The sequence below is a fragment of the Nicotiana attenuata genome, unplaced genomic scaffold, assembly GCF_001879085.1.
Source record: "Nicotiana attenuata strain UT unplaced genomic scaffold, NIATTr2, whole genome shotgun sequence".
NCBI classification, from domain to species: Eukaryota; Viridiplantae; Streptophyta; class Magnoliopsida; order Solanales; family Solanaceae; genus Nicotiana; species Nicotiana attenuata.
The window spans coordinates 23,646-43,505 of record NW_017673905.1 but is presented as its reverse complement, the minus strand read 5'-3'; the positions used below and the strand labels follow the sequence as shown (position 1 = coordinate 43,505).

The 19,860-nt window shown below is 36.3% G+C and overlaps 1 protein-coding gene across 1 annotated transcript; it reads right to left on the bottom strand.

The window, feature by feature from the left end:
• Positions 1-202: 202 nt before the first annotated feature.
• Positions 203-12,473, bottom strand: LOC109217592. The gene is made up of 12 exons (XM_019381852.1): positions 12,104-12,473; positions 11,905-11,958; positions 11,733-11,819; positions 4,172-4,270; positions 3,731-3,826; positions 3,570-3,635; positions 3,379-3,469; positions 2,623-2,690; positions 2,467-2,532; positions 1,603-1,653; positions 1,232-1,296; positions 203-594 (listed from the first exon to the last, which is right to left on the bottom strand). The coding sequence occupies exons 1-12, from the start codon at positions 12,326-12,328 to the stop codon at positions 546-548; spliced, it is 1,017 nt and encodes a 338-aa protein (XP_019237397.1). The 5' UTR covers positions 12,329-12,473; the 3' UTR covers positions 203-545.
• Positions 12,474-19,860: the final 7,387 nt, after the last annotated feature.

The window sequence follows — 19,860 nt, the reverse complement described above, 5'->3', positions numbered from 1 at the left end:
TGGCTACAAATGTATTTTGCTCTTAATATTTTGATCCTAAGTCTTAACTATTATTTATTAAAGTAAAGATCGATGTTTTTTCAATTAATACCAAAACAAGTGTATGCTATTTTATAAAATCATAAAGCATATGAGCTATAAAATTCAGAAAAAATAATTGGCGTGGATGAAAGAACATATTAAAGAAAAGGGGCAGAAGAAATTAAGAATTTGGCTATTTACTAAGGAGGTCCCACAGTTTAGAGGGTGTACTTTTTGGATGGATACATGCCGTAGAATTGGAGCCCACTTGTTCTGCTAGATCTTCACATGTGTCCATAGAATTGAGCAAAAACAGTGTTGTTATTAGTGTCAAGCAGAGGAAAGCCAGATGAAGATCACTAAAATGGCTTGTTTTGCTATCAGATAGCAACATATATGCTTATGAATCTTAAAATCTCATTCTAAAACAAGCATTCCACAAAACTCTTTGTATATAATATATACATGATATAGAGTTGAAGCTGGAATGGGAATTGGGATATTATAAAGGCAAATCAGCGAGCCTAACTCCTGGCAGCCTGAAGCATTTCAACAATAAGTGTCTTCACATCCCTGCAAATTTGGTATAGGGAAGAATTATTTTGGAAACATGGAGAATTACCCTTTTTTTAGGACCTCAATTTAAGAAAACAGTGTCTATAACAAAAGCAAATAATGACCTAGGAGAAACTGAATAACTTTCTTTAAGTCAAATGAATGATCTGAGAAAATTTCCCAAACAAACATCCGCTTTTATCCTAGGCTCTAATGTGAAAGGTTTATTTCACATCCAGCAGGATGATTTTAACGCACTCATTACCAGGGGTTTTATTATAAATATCACCGTAGTGGGTCACAAAATCATGGACAAATACTTTTATTTTTTAATATCTTGACATTCTTCAAGAGTGAAATAGCATGTCTTGTGAACAAGCTCAAAGTGGTTCCAACCTTCTGGAGACTAGGACACGATCCTACATGTGTCCACTCAAAGTACTATTTTTCCTAAGAACATACTAGTTAAGACATTAGAACCCAATCCAAGAAAACAAGAGCAACAATAGACCCTCGGCAACAAATAAAATTTAATAAAATAGATATATTGCATCAGATAAGGGGAAGAGAAAAGGAAGCAGAAAAGGCGATCTATGTGAATTATACACTCACAGACTCACTACAAAAAATTTGTGATAGAACTTTCTGGACTTACTTTCTGTCTACAGCACGCCTGGGAAATGGAACTCGAAGCTTGAAAGTGTTCTTTTGGTAGCCAGCCTGAAATTAAAATTCAAAGTATAACTATACGTTTCAGGCTCATACTTGAACAGCAAAAACCACTTGTCTTAGCAAAAGAAAAGAGTCATCTGCACTTCCTCAAATAGGCATTTCTTGACGTTTAACAGCCAATTTTCCTAAAAAAAGGATTGAGATGCAATTTACATATTTTGAAACAGACAAAGTCGTAGAATCTCATAAGCACAGGCTTCTCCACTACTTAAATAAAAGGGAACAAAATATTTATAGCAAAAGTTAAAACAGACCCGACATAAATAACATTGGAGATGGTAATAGGAGCCTCACCTTAACATTAATACCAAGACTGTCTACATCCAACATGTACGCAAAGTCCACCTGAAAAACAAATTCAAAAGTTATTATTTTAAGAGTGAACGCCTTACACCTTATGTCCAGTAAAACTAAATTAATCGTAACTAATTGACAGTAATGTGAAATTTCAATGGACTGCAAGTGCGACAAAAATCATGCATTGTTTCCAGGCACCAAATACTCAAAGGCCCTACAGCACCTAAAATTTCAGTACATGCGCATACCTCATTTTTGGGGCAAGCTAAATGTTATGCTAATCAGATACTGGACAAACAAGTTATCAGAGCCTTTGAGGAATAATGCATCCATGCATTTCCAATCCATTTAGAAAATGTAATCTTTTGGGCGTTAGCTCTAGTCATTTGTTAATTAGGCAAAACTAGTTTGGAATCCATAAGCAGAGGCGGACCCAGGATTTTAACGCGACGGGGGCACCAATATTCTGCTCAACCAGTGCCCCCCCTAAAGGCTTTTAGTGTTCAGGGTGCCAAGTGATTTAAATTAACCATTTTCAAAGTATACACATATACTGATATACATATACAAGATCTCTGCCGAAATTTACGGGGTCCTGTGACCCCTCAAGTTTATACCTAAGTCCGCCTCTATCCATAAGTATTTTGATATTAAAAATTCTCCCATGCTGTCCAGTGATAAGTGGAGTAATGCATTGTTGCATTTCCAAGTGAAAAATCCAATCTTGTGGTGTTGGCTCTATATTTAGTAAAAATTATTTTTTGTGGATTTCATCATAAGTTCCTGGTATAAAAAAATTTTCCAGGTCTCTGGTAGCTGAGCATCATTGGAGAATAAATATAAAAAAGTTCCAAACATTACCGGAACTGATGTTGAGTGCCGCACAATTAGCTTGGTATCCTCAGCGTGATCTTTATTCATATGTGACTGGCAAGAAAATTAGAGGAATGAAACAAAATTACCATTTATAAAGAAGAGAGCACATAAAGTAGACAATGAACATCAGCATTTCTATACCGTGATTGGCTTTGAGAATTGGTATATTGGATCTATATTTGCTGTTCTAAACTCCTCTTTGCTAAATTCTGTGAGCATTCAAGAGAGACAATTAGTGCAAGAAAGAAACACAAATATTGCACCCTAAAGCAACAAAAAGAAATGCCACATATTAGTAGTTCACAATTTTTTCATTGTCTCGCATTTCCTCGAATACTGAGCAGGTGGAACACGGAAATCTAATGGGATTTGAAAGTAGCATTAGCAAATCAGATGTATGTTTTACCAGCTCTTCTTCAGCCCATATGGTGGAAGGGGTGTAATAAGAAGTCCTAAATCAAATATCAATTGTGGGGCTAGGGGGAGAACGGCAGAATGCTATGTGGAAAGTGGAGAGACAACAACAACAACAACAACGACCCAGTAAAATCCCACCAGTGGGATTTGGGGAGGGTAGTGTGTACGCAGACCTTACTCCTACCCCGAGGGAGTAGAGAGGCTGTTTCCGATAGACCCTCGGCTCAAGAAGAGGAAAAGAGACAATATATCAGTACCATCAACAGAAACAATAGAAATAATAACAGGATCATAAGAACCAGAAAATAGATGAAAAGCAAAAACAATAACCAGTAAATAAGGCCCGGCACTACGAAAAACAAAAGAGTAGTGTGAACACAACATTAACTACTAGCTAAGACAAAATCCTATCAGACTAGCGGAGAGTAGCAGAGAGATAGTAGTAAAAAAAAGGAGGCGATGCCAGCAGCCAACACAAACCTCCAGATCCCAATATAGCGGTTGCAACGCCGGATACATAACGTACAATTCTGGGTTCAATGCGTATGAATTGGAAGTCACCGAAGTCAACCTTCACAAAGGTTCAGCTAATTACACGAGATGGACAGAAGAAGGGGCATCTATTGTGAAATGCGCAATGCCATAATCTAGAAAGAGGTGACTAAAGTTACCCAAAATGCCTCGGGATGCCTAGCCAAATATGCAGCTCGAATACCTTCTTTTGCTGTTTCTGGTACCTATCATATCCATCAAAAGAATAAATTGACATGAATTTCCTCGCATATGAAGAAAGAGCTCATAGAAAGATATTTCTCTCTAACTGACAACTTACAGGAAGAGCATCACCATGCACTGTTATTACTAAGTCAGTCCTATCTTCAGGATCCCTTGCAACAAGCAATGAGCATTTGGAATTAGCTAATAGGTCCTGCACTAATCACCAAGGTTCAAATCAAAACCACAGTTCTGAAAATGAGAATGGAAAAGCGTAAAAATATATAAATACAGGAAGAATGACACGTAGAGTCTCCACATTTTCAGGATAATCAGTGATATATTGACATATAAAAGAGAACATTGATGTCAGCATTTTTGTTTCTTTTTACAAATTCAAACAATATCTTGAATAGGCTTAGAATTGAAATCCAAACTTAATAAACAAACCAAAATATAAGGAGACCAGAGATTTGTTGAACAAAGTTTCTATCATTCCACTTTGGTAACTGCAGAAATTTAAGCACAACTTCTAACCACCAGAGATGATAAAATGAACCTTGGTGTGAACTGCCAAGTCGCTAACTGCTAATATTGGAGATCCATCGGCATCACATGCAAAATCAACCATGGAACCTGAAGGATAGCCTTCATACTTCTGCACATGATAAAAGGCATTGTCGGAATAAGGGCGCCTTGTAATAAAGATTCCATTGTTAACTTTGAAACTATTTCTGAAATGACTGTTAACTGTGAAATTATGGAGCAAGAAGTACATAACATTCAGATCACTGATCAGAAAAGAAACATTCAGATAATGGCCCAATATGTTCTCCAGTTTCATTTCATGCACTTGCACTATAAAAAGAAAGATGATAGAATGGGCCCAAGATGGGCACCGAACACAGCAGCGGATCTATGTAGGACATCGGGGGCGCACGGCACCCGGACACTCGGATAAAATTTCATGTGTATTGGTGTTTCACACAAAAAAGTTGATATATTTAAGAGGTGACACCCGAGTCATAAAATAACTGTAGGGTGCCATGGTTGAAGTGCTGAAATTCCAAGCGCAAGACCTTGGATCGAGACTCGCTATTATATTTATCCTTGTCCCTAGTTGCTCCCTCATTCCTTTTTCTTTCTTTTATTTCTTTTCTTTCAGCTCCTTCTTATTTTATTATTATTTTATTTCTTCATCTTGATACTTCCTCTATCTTTATGCAATCATTTTTTATTACTTATTTAAATTATATATTTGCTTCCTTCTCCTTTTTATAGACCTTCAAAAATTCGTATGAATGTGATTTTAATAATTCTCTTTTTTATCCATCTGTGATATTTTCTTTTTTGATTTTCAAATTTTTTTAGAATGATGGCATCAATAAATATAATATTAATCTAGCTATATGTAGATTGAAGGGGTGTCTTTGTTGATTTACAATTTTATTCTATTTTATGTTTTTTAATCACATTATTCAGTAGGATTTGGATCGAGAGAACTAAAATGAAATGGACAAAACTTATATGGTTTGGTGTTCACGTATTTATTTATACACCAAAAATCGTTAAATGGAATCGACTTAATTCAAATGGATCGAACCAATCCGACCGAATTAATTCAAAACGGATCGAACCGATCAAATGTACTCCTTAGTTAAATCTCCTTCACTAGTGGTAGGTTTGTATTAAAGATAGTAGCACCCGTAGTTATCAAATCCTGGATCCGCCTTTGACCGAACACTTTTGTCAAGAACTCCCTTCAAATCATAGTTGTGGCATCAAATTATAAGCATCATGTAGGTTCCAGATACCACTTCGTAGTTCATTTATTTACTCTACATAATACTAGAAAGTGTACGTAACAAAATTATCGGCTGTCAGGTAGCACACTGGATGTTTCTTACATACGTAACAGATTCATCATTGTTTCTATCATCGAGTTTTCATAAAATTGGGTCAATTTATCTAGAACCCAAAGAGATGAAAGCATATGCGTAACAACTATAGACTGTCAGGTAAAACTGGGGATGTTTCTCTCGTATGTTCAAAATTCATCACTTTGTATCATAAATTTTTCATAAACTAGGCCAGTTTGAATGAATCTTTCCATGTGATCCAGAACCAAAAGAGCTACTTCATTTTTTTTTTTTCATTTTGACAAAGCAGATAAAAACTACATCATAAAGTGAGCTTATCTCTCACTTCAAGATACTACATGCAGGTAAAACTGCAAAAGCGATACCTTATACTTGTCACCACTCCTTGTCTTTGATATGAAGTGATTTCAAATGGAGTATGGACCCCTACTTGTGGGTGATAGTTTGAGAATCTGAGTCTCAATATAAGTTTTAAATAAAGGAAAACAGACACTTTCTTATGTTCTAATCATGTATTTGGCATCATCAAATGTATTCTAAGACCAACCACGATCTGTAACATAGTACTACATGTGATTGACATGAGGGTATATGTGCAATCACTGTCCCAGCCCCTAAGTACAAATCTATCTATCTATACTATTAGCGAAATGTCGTTCGCCCTTTTTTACCCTGTAAAAGAAATTTTCACATGGGACAAAAGAGTCAATTTAGTTATTTCCCTATTGCCTTTTTTTACCCTTTAGAAATTAATATCACACTAGACAAAATAGTTATTTAATTATTTTTCTAATATTTATGATTGGGGTAGGATGGATGAAGTGGAAGTTAGCATCTGGAATCTTATGTGACAAGAGAGTGCCAACGATACTCAAAGGTAAGATCTACAAAGCGGTGGTTAGACCGGCCATGATGTATGGGGCTGAGTGTTGGCCTGTTAAGAACTCACATATCCAAAAGATGAAAGTAGCAGAAATGAGGATGTTGAGGTGGATGTGTGGGCACACTAGGATGGATAAGATTAGGAATGATGATATTCGGGAGAAGGTGCACGTGGCTCCCATTGATGACAAGATGCCGGAAGCGAAGCTCAGATGGTTCGGGCATGTACAAAGGAGAAGCCCAGATGCTCCAGTAAGGAGGTGTGAGTGGCTGGTTGTGGAAGGCACGAGAAGAGGTAGAGGGCGACCTAAGAAGTATTAGGGAGAGGTGATCAGGCAGGATATGGCGAGACTTCAGATTTCCGAGGACATGACACTTGATAGGAAGTTGTGGAGGTCGAGTATTACGGTTGTAGGCTAGGAGGTAGTTGAGTCTTGCGTTACTTTGTACCTTTGTGAGCCTAGTCCGGTAGGGTTTTGTCTAAGAGAGCTAGGGGCAATGTCGTGTCTTACTATTTTCTTTTTCGACGTTGGATCCATTTACTAGCCACCGTTTTTGCTTTGCATTTTTCTTCTGCATTTTATGTTCCTATTTTTCCTATGATCTCCGTGATGAATCTAATATCCTCTCCTTTTGTCTTCTTTTTATTATCTTGAGCCGAGGGTCTTTCGGAAACAGCCTCTCTACCCCTTCGAGGTAGGGGTAAGGTCTGCGTACACACTACCCTCCCCAGAACCGACTTGTGGGATTTTACTGGATTGTTGTTTGTTGTTGTTCTAATATTTATGATTTGGAGATCAACTAGAGTTTTAGTTCTTAAATTTTCCCTAGTTAAACTATGTAGGGATGGTCCTAAGATTTTTGACTTCAAGACCGATTAAAATTTTACTAATCAAAATAAGGTGTTCTTGAGCCGAGGGTCTATCGGAAACAGCCTCTGCCCTTTCGGGTAGGGTAAAGTCTGCGTACACATTACCCTCCCCAGACCCCACTTGGTGAGATTTTACTGGGTAGTTGTTGTTGTTGTTGTTGTAAAATAAGGTGTTCTAATTGAATTTGAGACAAATGCCAAGACACATCAAATTTTAGACTACTACCGATATGTTTTTCTATTTTTAATGTTCCTCTCTCAATTTATGTCTACAATTATGTGCATTCTATTTCTTCTTCTACATTCTCCTTCTCCACAAAAATATGGACAAAGCCAAAAATTATTTATTGGGAAAAAATGAGGATCTGTTGTTCTAGATATTTAACCTTCAAAAAAATTAACTTCCATACATACCGGAGATGTATCTGAAAATTATTAACAGATTTTATCCTTGTCAACGCTATAAACCTTTTGATAGGCGAATTTAATTTGAATAGGAATGGATTGAATAGTATTTAATTTATATTCTTAAATAAACTTAAAATTATTTTGAAAACATTGTAATTACCAAATTTATTCTGGAACAATTTGTTACTTATATTTACTTCTTAATAAGAAATATTCATCTTTTATATATTTAGGAAACCATAATGTGCTAATAATTAGCAAATCCATTATACTACTCCCTCCGTTCCAGTTTATGTGAACCTATTTTCTTTTTGGTCCGTTCCAAAAAGAATGACCCCTTTCTAAATTTGGTAACAATTTAGCTTAAACTTACAATTCTACCCTTAATGAGAAGCTTTTATAACCACACAAATACTCTGGGCCCCTTTTTGACTTGTTTAGGACCACAAATTCCAAAAGTCTTCATTTTTTTCTTAAACTCCGTGCCCAGTCAAACAGGTTCACATAAATTGGAACGGAGGGAGTATATATTTTGAAACATTTTGAAAATTGCAACATAAAAGTTAAGTAGGAAATTTATAATTATTGTTTTTGCCAAATGTTTGTGACGAATAACTATAACTCTACAATTAAAAGAACATATGTGTTTTATTAAAAAGTTAGAGTTATTGTTTCATCTAAGTCACCCTGGTGACATAATAAAGATCTCTTCTCGACGTTTTCAATTGTTTTATTCCAAATGTTTAAATTCGCAATAGAAATGAAACATTTTTATTTTTTTTTGATTTGCACCGGGTGTCCGAATCTCTATGAGCCCCGACTAATCCCGGGGGTGCACAGGCCCTCGGCAAGGAGTTTCCCGCAAGTGCACCACGGTTAATTCAGGTTTTACCCAGTCCGATGGCCCTCAGAAATTGTTTGCACCCAGTGGGTTTCGAACTTGAGACCTTGAAGAAATGAAACATTTTAAAACATTTAGTTTCTTATTTAAGCAACTTATACTCATAGAGATTGGGTACACACGTAACGCACGTACCGAGAGACTAGTAGTAACTAAAAACAGCTATTCCCTTCAAAGTATCAGATTATGCACTCAATAGAGCTAAGATTTCATCCGTTAAATGGACCAATCTGGCTGAAGCATGTCACTCTTATTCAAGATAATTTGACACTCAGAATCACAAATGAGAATTATGGGACACAATAAGCATACCTAAGATGCACCTAATACGTATGTCGTGATTATACCATGTTCTCTCTTTCGTTGTACTGTAACGAAACGACCGATCGTTTTGTGTATTTGAGCCCCGTTTCTCCTTTTGATGCTTCACACATGTGCATTTGTGGTTTTAACTTGCGGGGATGGTTAGTTTTGTTCCGAGAAGGTTTTGGGTTGACTTGGACCCTTTGCTTCTTGGTTTAGAATCTTAAGTTGGAAATGTTGACCGAAGTTTGACTTTTGTGAAAACGACCCTAGAACGGTGTTTTGACGGCTCTGATAGGTTTATATTGTAATTTTGAACTTGAGCGTATGCCCGGAATTCAATTCGGAGGTCCCTAGGCTGATTTAACTTATTTTGCCGAAAGTTGGCAATTTAAGGTTTAGAAGTTTCCCTAAGTTTGACCGTAGGTTGACTTTATGGATATCGGGTTCGGATTTTGGTTTAGGGACTTAGAATAGGTATGTTTTGCTATTTGGAACTTGTTTGCAAAATTTGGTGTCATCCGGAGTTAGTTTGATAGGATTCAGACGCTTGGCTGCAATTCTAGAGGTTCTTGAGTTTCTTTTGAAATTCATGCGTTTTGATGTCCGATTCGTGGTTCTAGATGTTATTTTGGTGTTTAGATCGTGCGAGCGAGTTTGTATGATGTTTTTAGACTTGTGTGCATATTTGGTTTGGAGCCCCAAGGGCTCAGGTGAGTTTCGGACGTGTTTCGGAATGGTTTGGACTCAATTCCAGGTTGTTGGTGTGCCGGTGCTCCAGTTGTCGCTATTGCGAGCACCAACATTGCAAATGCGACCATAGCAGGGGGTCTCAGGTGTCGCATTTGCGATACATTGATCGCAATTGCGAAGGGGGGCTGGAACAGGGTAGTTCGCATTTGCGACTAAAAAGTCGCATTTGCGATAGGAGCGGACTTCGCATATGTAGCATTTGTGACTTCCCTTTAGGCTGTCAGGCACAGTAATTGCGAGTCCTTCTTCGCAATTGTGAGAGTTCGCAATTGCGAATGCCATGTCACATCAGCACCTGAACAAAAGGGCTGGGAAGACGGGATTTGATCTCATTTCTCTCATTTAAGAACCCTAGACTCGGTAGGAGGCGATTTGGAGGGAGGACTTTCACATGTAATCATTGGGTAAGTGCTTTTGATCAATATCCAACTATATTACATGATTATATATGAGATCTAACATCAAATTTATGAGAATCAAAGAGAAAATATGGGAAATTTTGCCAATGTTTTGAAAAATAAAAATTTGGGATTTGAGAGTTGAATTGGACTCGGATTCGAAAACAAAACAAATATCTGGACTCGAGGGGTTAAGGGCAATCGGGATCTAACCTTGGACTGGGGTTTTGACCGGCCGGACCAGAGTTGACGTTTGGAGAATTGTGTAAAGATCTTAGCTTTATTAATCAAAATTGATTTCTCTTACATTGTTTGATTATATTCAGTCGTTTTTTGTTAGATTTGAGCCGTGCGGAGGTGAATTTTCAGGGAAAAGCTATTTTTGAGTGTTGATTTGGCCTAGTTGAGGTATCTTGCCTAACTTTGTGGGGGTGGGGGAGGGGGAGGGGGAGGGGGAAACTACCCCTTAGGATTTGGGTTTATTGTACTATTGTACTTAGGATGTGGAAGACACATACACGGGGTGACGAGCATGTATACGGGCTTATATGTGATATTTGACCGGTTTAGACTCTTAGGTTACTTATAGTACTTAGTTGAAGTTATTATTATTTGTTCTATCTTTCATTGTCAATTGTATTGTTACATGCCTTACTTGAAGTTGTTATTATATGTTCTAGTTCCCATTGTCAAAGTTACTCTTATATGCATTTAATTGTAGTTGGTGTTACATGCTATTCTTCCCATTGTTGAGTTATTCTCATGCAATGTCGTAGTTGTTATTTCATGTTATCTCTTTCATTGTTAAGCTTATGCTACGTACTTGAATTGGAAGTTGCCATTTCACGGGAATACCTTCGTTGTTGAGTTATTGAGGTTGTAGTTGTGAAAACTATTAACACATTGTTGAGTTGGAACATCCTTCCTTGTTGAGTTGTTTCTCATTCAATTTTGTTATTATTGAGATTCTTGTATACATTATGGTTGAGTCGTGGGCTATATGTTGTAGTAACATTGTTATTGTTGATTTGATAATGTTGTGGCATATGGGCACATGGCTTGATACTTACTAGGTACCGTTGTGGTGTACTCATGCTTTGTTTCTGCACATTTTTGTGCAAATCCAAGTACATCTGCTCGTGCCGGACGCCAGTGAATTTACCCAGTTACTTCGGAGACTTCAAGGTATAACTGCTTGACACTCACAGGCCTCGGAATCACCTTCTTGTGTTGTCTTACTACTGTTTATCTTCATATCAAACAGAGTTGTATTTAAAGGTTACTAGTGAATTTTCTGTAGAGCTTATGACTCACCTCACCGGTTTTGGGAATTATTTGACTGTTGTACCGTTTGGGTTTTATTATGATAGTTTACCAATTTAATTTTACATCTTGTTCGTTAATTCTGTTAAATTCTCTATGACTGTTAGGCTTATCTGGTCTCTAAGACTAGGTGTCATCACGACATCCTAAGGTGAGAATTTGTGGTCGTGCCATGTACATTCGTAATATTAGCTACTTATCATTTTCCTATAGACAATTTCATTAAAGGATATTCCAGAAATGGTATTTGCACTAAGAGGAGAGATATGAAGTCGATCATCGGGCATTGATAAAAACCAAAAAAACAATGTTAAATAAAACCATCATTCACCAATAACAGAAGAAAAAAGATTGCATTTTTCCCATGTTAATCTAAAACCAGGAATGATATGAGAGTGAACCTGAGAGAAAGTAGAAAGCACACCGCGGAGGCTGTAATCAAGAACTGTTCTAACTTCTTCAATAGGAGACAGCCTAGCAGCCTTTTCCTGCAACATATATAAAAATTCCCAATTAACCCCTTGATTCCTCTATGCCTAAACATAAAACCTATTAAAAGATAAATCTTGATACCTGATGAGCTTGAATCAACTGAAAGATATTAACTTCATCACCAGATGACACACTCTGAACAAAACAAATAAATTCAAAATAATCTTCAAAATCAATAAAATTAATCAACAAAATCTTTACAAAACTGAAAATTGATTTTAAAAAAAATTAAATCTTGACAAAAACACAGAAAAGAGAGGTAAAAAAAAAAAAGAAGTACCTGAGAAGGGGTTTGGGTGGAAGAAGACATGGCAAGAAAAGGAAGACGAGGAACAGTTGAGAAAAAGGGCTTAGATGGAAAACGACGGGAAGGAGAAAGGTAATTATGGGTACCATTATTTTTGTAATTGTTGTAATTAATACTAGAATTAGAATAAAGAAAGCGTGAAAATGGGGAAAGGGAGGAGCAGGTGCGTAGAGGTGGAGCTACTAGAAGAGTCTTCATCTTTGACACTCAACTCACTGGCTCGCTCTCCAAACTTTTCGTTTTTTTTATTTATTGTTTTTGGTGCAGTAATGGTGGCTCTGTGCTTACCCGCGAGATATTAAGACGTGAGACGCAGGGTGCAGCTGACTTCTGTGCCAAAAATCTTACAGAAATTAGCAAGCGTGACCCCCAAAATAGATGGTCTTGGCCGAATGTCCACATTTTCATAGTTCTAATAAAATGTACTTTTTTTTTTTTACTAAAATATCATAGTTCTCTTTGTTAGGGCATATGCCATATACTATTAATCATGCATTTGGATATAGTATATTCTAATAATTATCATGGTTAAAAGTCTAAGTGGGAGATTGTTGGGATATATACTATTAACCATGGTTTGGTTTAGATATAACATTTATTATGAAATAATTGTTTATTCAGTTTTAATAAAGTTTTAAATGGCTCATATATTAGTTTGTGTCCTTTGCTTATATAGTAGATGATTTAGTGTATAGAGTTTAACTTATACACGGAATATTAAATCATCGGCTTTTATAACTATACTTTGAGTTCACAATCTAATGATGGAATTGGACAAACCATCAGGAATGATTGTAGCACAAGATTAAATATAATTTATCTTGATTATGAGAATGGCCTAATTCTAACTTCTTGTGCTAGTACATTTTGTATGTATTGAACGGACCAAATAGAGATAAGTATTTTATACTGACTTAATAAAATATACTCTCTAGCCATTAAATGTACTTATACTCTTAATCTTGATATAATTATTATTAACTGTGTATATTATTATTGTTTTGATTTATTAAAAGGCGAGATTCTTTCATGGGTCAATATGCCTGGTAAATTGGACAGTAATAATGTACATTGGCGAAGTACTAGTTAGTTGATGAAATCCATGTCTCGATTTAGAGATTGATGATACATCTTTGTGAAAGCTTATAAGTTTTCATGTGTAGACCCAACCGGTGGATTTTCTGTCCAACACATGGAATAAGTTAAGCGAAAGTCTAAAAGAAATAATCAATAAATTAAATCGTCAGTAATTTAATTTAATTGATTAGTATCTGAAACTTAACATGGGGAGTTAAATAAGATTTAAGGGATAAATTTTGAATTTAATAAGGAGTGCAATTACGAATTTTTAGTAGAATATATTCGTAATTAATTATGGTGGATATTAATTTTAAAAATTATAAATTAATTCCATAATTGGAGGCATTGTTAATAAAATTTTGTGGTCCCTGCTGTGCCTAAATAATAGAAAATAAAGGAATTCTTTTTCTGGTGAAAAAGGAAAACCTATCAGGTTTCGGAAAGGGTTTTAACACTTAAAACTTGTGCTATAAATACATAAGGTTTTCCACCTAGAGGAGAGAGATATGGTGGCCGAATTTCAGCCATATTTTCCTACAAAATTTTGCCCACACAAAATTACTATTTTCGAATATTATTTGGGTAACACAGTAGAAGACCATGGAATTTTCGGAGATCATGATCGTAGGGGTGATTCAGATTTCAACGAGACGATGTGAAATTGAAGGCTCACATGACTGAAGAGCCGTGTTCACGCTTCAAGAGGTAACCTGTGAAATCCCGTTTATACTAGTTGTCTAGATTACATGTGATTTTGATACTGGGATTGCTTTCGCTGCATATAATAATCCAACAATTGGTATCAGAGCCCACTCACATCTAATTAGATAACTAGGTTTTTCATGAAACAAGAATATCGTGTTTATGTGTGCTTTTTTAATTACATGTATATGTTATTTTCTAAAAAGACTGCACTGCTGTTTTGTGAATTAGCTGTGCAAAAATTTTGGATTATTCTTGTAACCATGAGATATCTGTTTGTTTTTATTGATATTTGATTGAGATGATCTGGATTTTTTGGGTAAACCCCGGAAAAAATGCAAAACCCGATTTCGACCGAATTGCCAGTGTTTTAGGAGGTCAACGAACTTGACAGACTCCGATTGAGCTAAAATTTGGTAGGTCCATCGGAAACGACGTGGTGAGAAAAACACATCGCTTTAGCAGCGAATCATGGTATTTTTTAGCGTTTTGAGGTCGTTTGGATTGTGTTTTGGACGTTTTTCTATTTTCTGAAAATTATTTCTTAATAATTTTAATTCATTTTTAATTAAATGGTGGTGGGGTGAATCCCCATGGTCTCCATGATTAAATACTGGTGAAATAAGGGTTTACACATTGGCTATTAGTAAATAGACATGTTGTTGTATTAAATTCAATAATATAGGTGTAGGATTTTATTGACTAGGTCTTACGAGGTATACTTGATATAATTATTTTGTAAGGAAGTGAAATCCTCTGTTTAATATCCTGGATGACTAATTATTAGTGCGTTTGGCATATTTGTGCATAAAAAAAATTCTCATATTTTAGTTTATGTTTTCATGCCCTACGCGTGATTACTAGTCTCGGATTTTCGATGAAAAAAATTTTGTTCTCTGGTTGGAGGTTGTAATAAAGTGAAATATGACAGTATTTTGTATGAGTTTTATATTATTGGCATGACTTTTAAGCTATGGTCCATAATCTGCCATAAAATAATTTTATGAGCTACATGTATCTTCACTCGTAAATTGAGAATTTTGTGAGTAATAAATAGTTACTACTAAAGTGGTTTGTTTATTTGAACTCATGAAAAATTCTTAATATTTGTATAGGTGAAATTATGTCTATTCATGTATTGAGCATTATGATTAGTAAGTAGGATCCACAAAATGGTCTATTTATTTGAGTCATTAAAATCTACTTAATGTACCGTGTGAAAATTATTCTTGATAAATCTACATTAGTGGTGGAGGTTCTTAACTAGAAAAAGAGTTTTATCTTTGGGTAATAGTGAGACCAACTCCACCCATGAGAAGAGATATTGGGGTTTTCGCCGAACGGGAGAAAATATAATATCTTAGGTTCTTGTGTATTTAATAAAAGGATAATTTATTGCAAAAGGAGATATTATGTATCCTAGAAATAGGAAGAACATAATATGTGCCTTGAGCTCATAGTATATTTATAAGGAGAATGGAAATCAATATCATATTTATTTTAATTCATGAAACTGCTTAAAACAGTTATTCTCCGAGTTTGGTTACAGGCTGGTGGTCATGAATTTGACGAACTCAGATTGACCTGAAACATAGTAGGTTCATCGAAAACGATCTAGTGAGAAAAACTCATAGCTTTGCAGTGAATCATGCTGTTTTTCGGCATTTTGAGGTCGTTTAGATGGGTTTTCAAGCAGTTTATCAAATTGAATTTGTTATAAATATGAAAAATTATTCTTTATATATCGGCTATATTTGTATTAAATCTAAAACATGATGATTTAACTTGATATGACATATAGCAAAAATGCAAAAGACATGGATTTAATCCTAAATACGCCAAAAATAATTTATTCGAATTTGGTATAGTTTTTGGCGATCGTGAATTTCACGATCTCTGAATGACCTGAAATTCGGTACGATCATAGGAAACGATCCGTTAAGAAGAACTCACTGCTATGCGGTGAATCACATCGTATTTTGACGATTCATGATCATTTAGATGAGTTTTTTTAGAAGTTTGCGTATTAAGATGTGATTTACATACGAAAAGTCATTCTTTCTATCATTTTATTTATGTCTAATCTATAACATGATAACACACGTTGATTTGACATGAATTGGTATATGATAAGAATGTAGGTCATATTTTAAATTCTTAAAAAATGCTTAAAATGGTAATTTTCTAAATTTGTTCGTAATTTTTGGAGATGGTGATTTTAACGATCTCCGATTGATCTAAAATTTGGTAGGTTTATCAGAAATAGCCCAATGATCAATACTTACTGTTATGCAGTGAAAAATGCTAATTTTAGCATCTTAAGACTGTTTAAATGGGGGTTTTGAGCATTGTTTTAAATATGGAACTTAATCCTTAGAGAAAAGTTCGTGGTTGTGTCACGACCCAAGTTCTCCCTCCGTGAACTGTCGTGACGGCACCTAGTCTCTACGACTAGGTATGTAACGACCCGACCGGTTGTTTTGAGCTATAGCGCACCGTTCAGTAGTTTGAGGCCATGAGCAGCTTCACTTCAGGTATTATGACTTGTACGCGTAGTCGGAATTGAATTTCGGGAAGTTTAGAGTCGATTTGGAAAGAGAATTCTTATTTCGGAAGCTTTAAGTTGAAAGAATTGACTAAGATTGGATTTTTGAGTAAACGACCTCGGAATCAGGATTCGAAGGTTCCAGCAGGTTCGTATGATAATGACTTGGGCGTATGTCCGGATCGGGTTTTGGAAGACCTGGGAAAATTTTGGCGCCTATTGTGGAAGTTAGCATTTTGGCGAAATTTCATAAGTTTGGGTTGAAGTGCATTTTAGGGTTATCAATATTCGTTTGGGATTCTGAGTCTGGGAATAGCTCCGTATGGTGATTCTGGAGTTGGGAGCGCGATCGGAAGTGAATTCGGAGGTTCGTAGGTCATTTTGAAGTCATTTGGCTAAAGATAGAAATTTGAAGGTTTTTGAGAAGTTTGACCGAGAGTTTGACTTTTTGATATCGGGGTCGGATTCCAATTCCGAAAGTTGGAGCAGGTCCGTAATGTCGAATATGACTTGTGTGCAAACTTTGAGGTCAATCGAAAGTGATTTGACGGATTTCGGCATCGAATGTAGAAGTTTGAAATTTCAAAGTTCATAAAGTGTGGATTGAAGTACGATTCATAATTTTGACGTTGTTTGATGTGATTTAAAGCCTCGGCTAAGTTCGTATTGTATTTTCGGACATGTTGGTCTAATTGGTTGAAGTCCCGAGGGTCTCGGGTGAATTTTGGAAGCCTAACGGATCGATTTCGGAACTTTAAAGCTGCTGAAAATCTGCTGCAACTACTGTTTTGGACAGCAATGGTGCAATCGAGGAGGCTACTTTGGAAGCTTATATCTCGAAATCTATAAGGAATCTGAAAATTGGTAAAACATAAAAGTTGTTGCCCTTGCATTCTACTTTCCAGAAAGTTAAACCATTCATGATTTGGATATTTTTTTAGAAAGTTATGATCGATTGAAAATGGCTGGTGGAGCAGTTTCGACAGAATTTTCTGATGCATGGAGCCTAATTTAAAAGCTCATACTCGGAATATATAAAGAGTTATATGGTGTACAACCTATCAAATGAAAGATCTTTGAATTTAGTTTCTAAATCTTCAAACCGGTTGCCATTTGGATATTTCCAAAAAGAGTTATGGGCGTTTTAATAAAAGGTGTACAGCAGGGAAAAATGGTAATAGGATGTACAACCTGCACAGCGTAAGGTACAACTCGATGAAGCCTGGGCAGATTGTTTTAAACACGAGTTTTAGCCCATTTCTTTCATTTGGCTTGGACTATTTTGGAGAGCTCAAGGAGGTATTTTCACCAAGCAACACTAGGTAAGTGATTTCTTCCTATTTTTGAGTTAAATATGTGATCTTACATGGATTTAGACATGGAAAATTAGTATAAATTTGGGATTTTTGGGGAAGACCTAGAACTTGGAATTTTGGACTTTTGCCTTGAATTTGAGCATGAAAATTTGAGCAAATTGTATATTTGACTTAGTAAAGCTATGGGTAGAATTTATCTTCGAGAAATTTCGGAATCCGGGCACGTGGCCCGAGGGCATTTTGGTCAACTTTTCGAGCGGAGTTGGGAACTTATATAATTTGAATTGTTATAAGTATTAGAGTGAATTTTTATTGGTTTGCCCGTTATTTGAATAGTTTTGGGGCGTTATGCATCAACTGGAGTCGTTGGAAGGGCTTGGAAGCCGGTTATGGAAATTTCGGAGCGAGGTAAGTCTCCTTTCTAACCTTGTAAGAGGGAATTGTCCCCATAGGTGAAATAATTAGTTATGTGCTCCTATTTGTGGGGGCTACGTATGCACGAGGTGACGAGAGTCCGTGCGTAGCTACTACTATGTTATTGTTTGGGTAGTCTAGGACCCAAAAGTATGCTGTACTTGGAATAATTGTAATGTTGTTTACAGTTGAATTGCCTAAATCCTGTCGAATTGCTAAATAAACTACAAAAAGGATTAAACTTCTTTTCTTAAATTTTTAAAAGAGAAAGTGGCTTTTATTGAATAAATATTTTCCCGATAAATTCTTAATTGGCTATCTGAGCATGTATTTCTATGTATGCCTGCGTCGCATGTATGATTCGCGAGCAGGGTGCTTGTTTATTTTATGTTGACCGCGTCGCATGGATAGTTCGCGAGTGGGGTAATAGATGCATCTATGGTTTGCGCCGTTCGACCCTCCGCAGTGCACAGTTTATTTTCTGTTGGAGCGGGCCGTACGCCTCAGCATGATTTGCGCATGCTTGTATTGCTGCCTTGAACTTATTAAAGTTGTTATTGCCTCTTCATGGCTTGAGAATATTTGGATAATAATGAAAAGGAATTTTGGAAATTTCCTATAAACGAATTAATTGTTTACTTGTCTCCTTCTATTGGATTAAAATTATGTTTATAGAAATCCACGATTTAATGTATTATTGACATCATTATTGGATCACTAGTAAGTGTCGAAGTCGACCATCTCGTCTTTACTTCTTCAAGATTAGACGGGATACTCATAGAGTACACGTTGTTTTTGTACTCATACTACACTTCTGTGCATTTTTGTTGCACAGGTATATGTAATTCTAGTGGCCTACTGGGCGTAGCAGCGTGGTTGATACGGAGACTTAGGTGAGCTGCACTTCTCGACGCGACCCGCAGCCAGCAGAGTCTCTTTCAGTTATCTGTATTTATTTTCTGTCCAATATTGTGTTCCGAACAGTTGTTGTGTTTTATTCCTTTCTTAATAAATGCTCATGCACTTGTGACGCCGGGTTCTGGGATGGTTTTGAAATATTTTGTATTAATTGCTTATCATTTAGTTTGAATTGAAGCGGTTATCTTTTCATTTATAAAATTTAAGGAAAATCTTAGTTTCCAATATCGTTGAAATGAGAACTTCATCAAGCAATTTGGTTGGCTTGCCTGACAGCAGTGTCCGGCGCCACCATGACCCTTAGTGGATTTTGGGTCGTGACAACATGGTATCAGAGCGCTAGGTTACCTTAGATCTCACGAGTCTAGTAGAGTCTTGTGGATCGGTATGGAGACGTCTATACTTATCTTCGAGGGGCTACAGGGCTGTTAGGAGCACTTCCCTTCTTGATTCCTCATTGTGCGGTATGATTCCTTTGAGACTTATGCCTTTATTTCCTTCCTATTCGATCTTATGCGACGTGAACCGCTTGTTATTAATCGAGAATTGAAGAATTTTAATGGTACTACCGATGTGGTGGGGGATGTTTCTCCCTGCACAGGTGATTGGGCTATTGTGTTACCTTGTGAAAGGATATCTTGTCATTTCAGCTCAGTACCAGTATTCCCGAGAGCTTTGAGTCTATGCTCAGATTTTTACGATTGCTCATGATCGGTTGTCGCACAGTATGGGCGTGTTGGTAAAGTTCTTGCCTA

What these genes read in the sequence shown, in the direction of transcription:
- LOC109217592 (XM_019381852.1), bottom strand. Translation starts at nt 12,328, where the DNA reads ATGAAGACTCTTCTAGTAGCTCCACCTCTACGCACCTGCTCCTCCCTT. An exon ending in AATTCTCAAAGCCAATCACG is followed by an intron (nt 2,533 to 2,622) that starts GTATAGAAATGC and finishes TTTTCTTGCCAG; the next exon opens with TCACATATGAATAAAGATCA. An exon ending in GTCTTGGTATTAATGTTAAG is followed by an intron (nt 1,297 to 1,602) that starts GTGAGGCTCCTA and finishes TTTTAATTTCAG; the next exon opens with GCTGGCTACCAAAAGAACAC.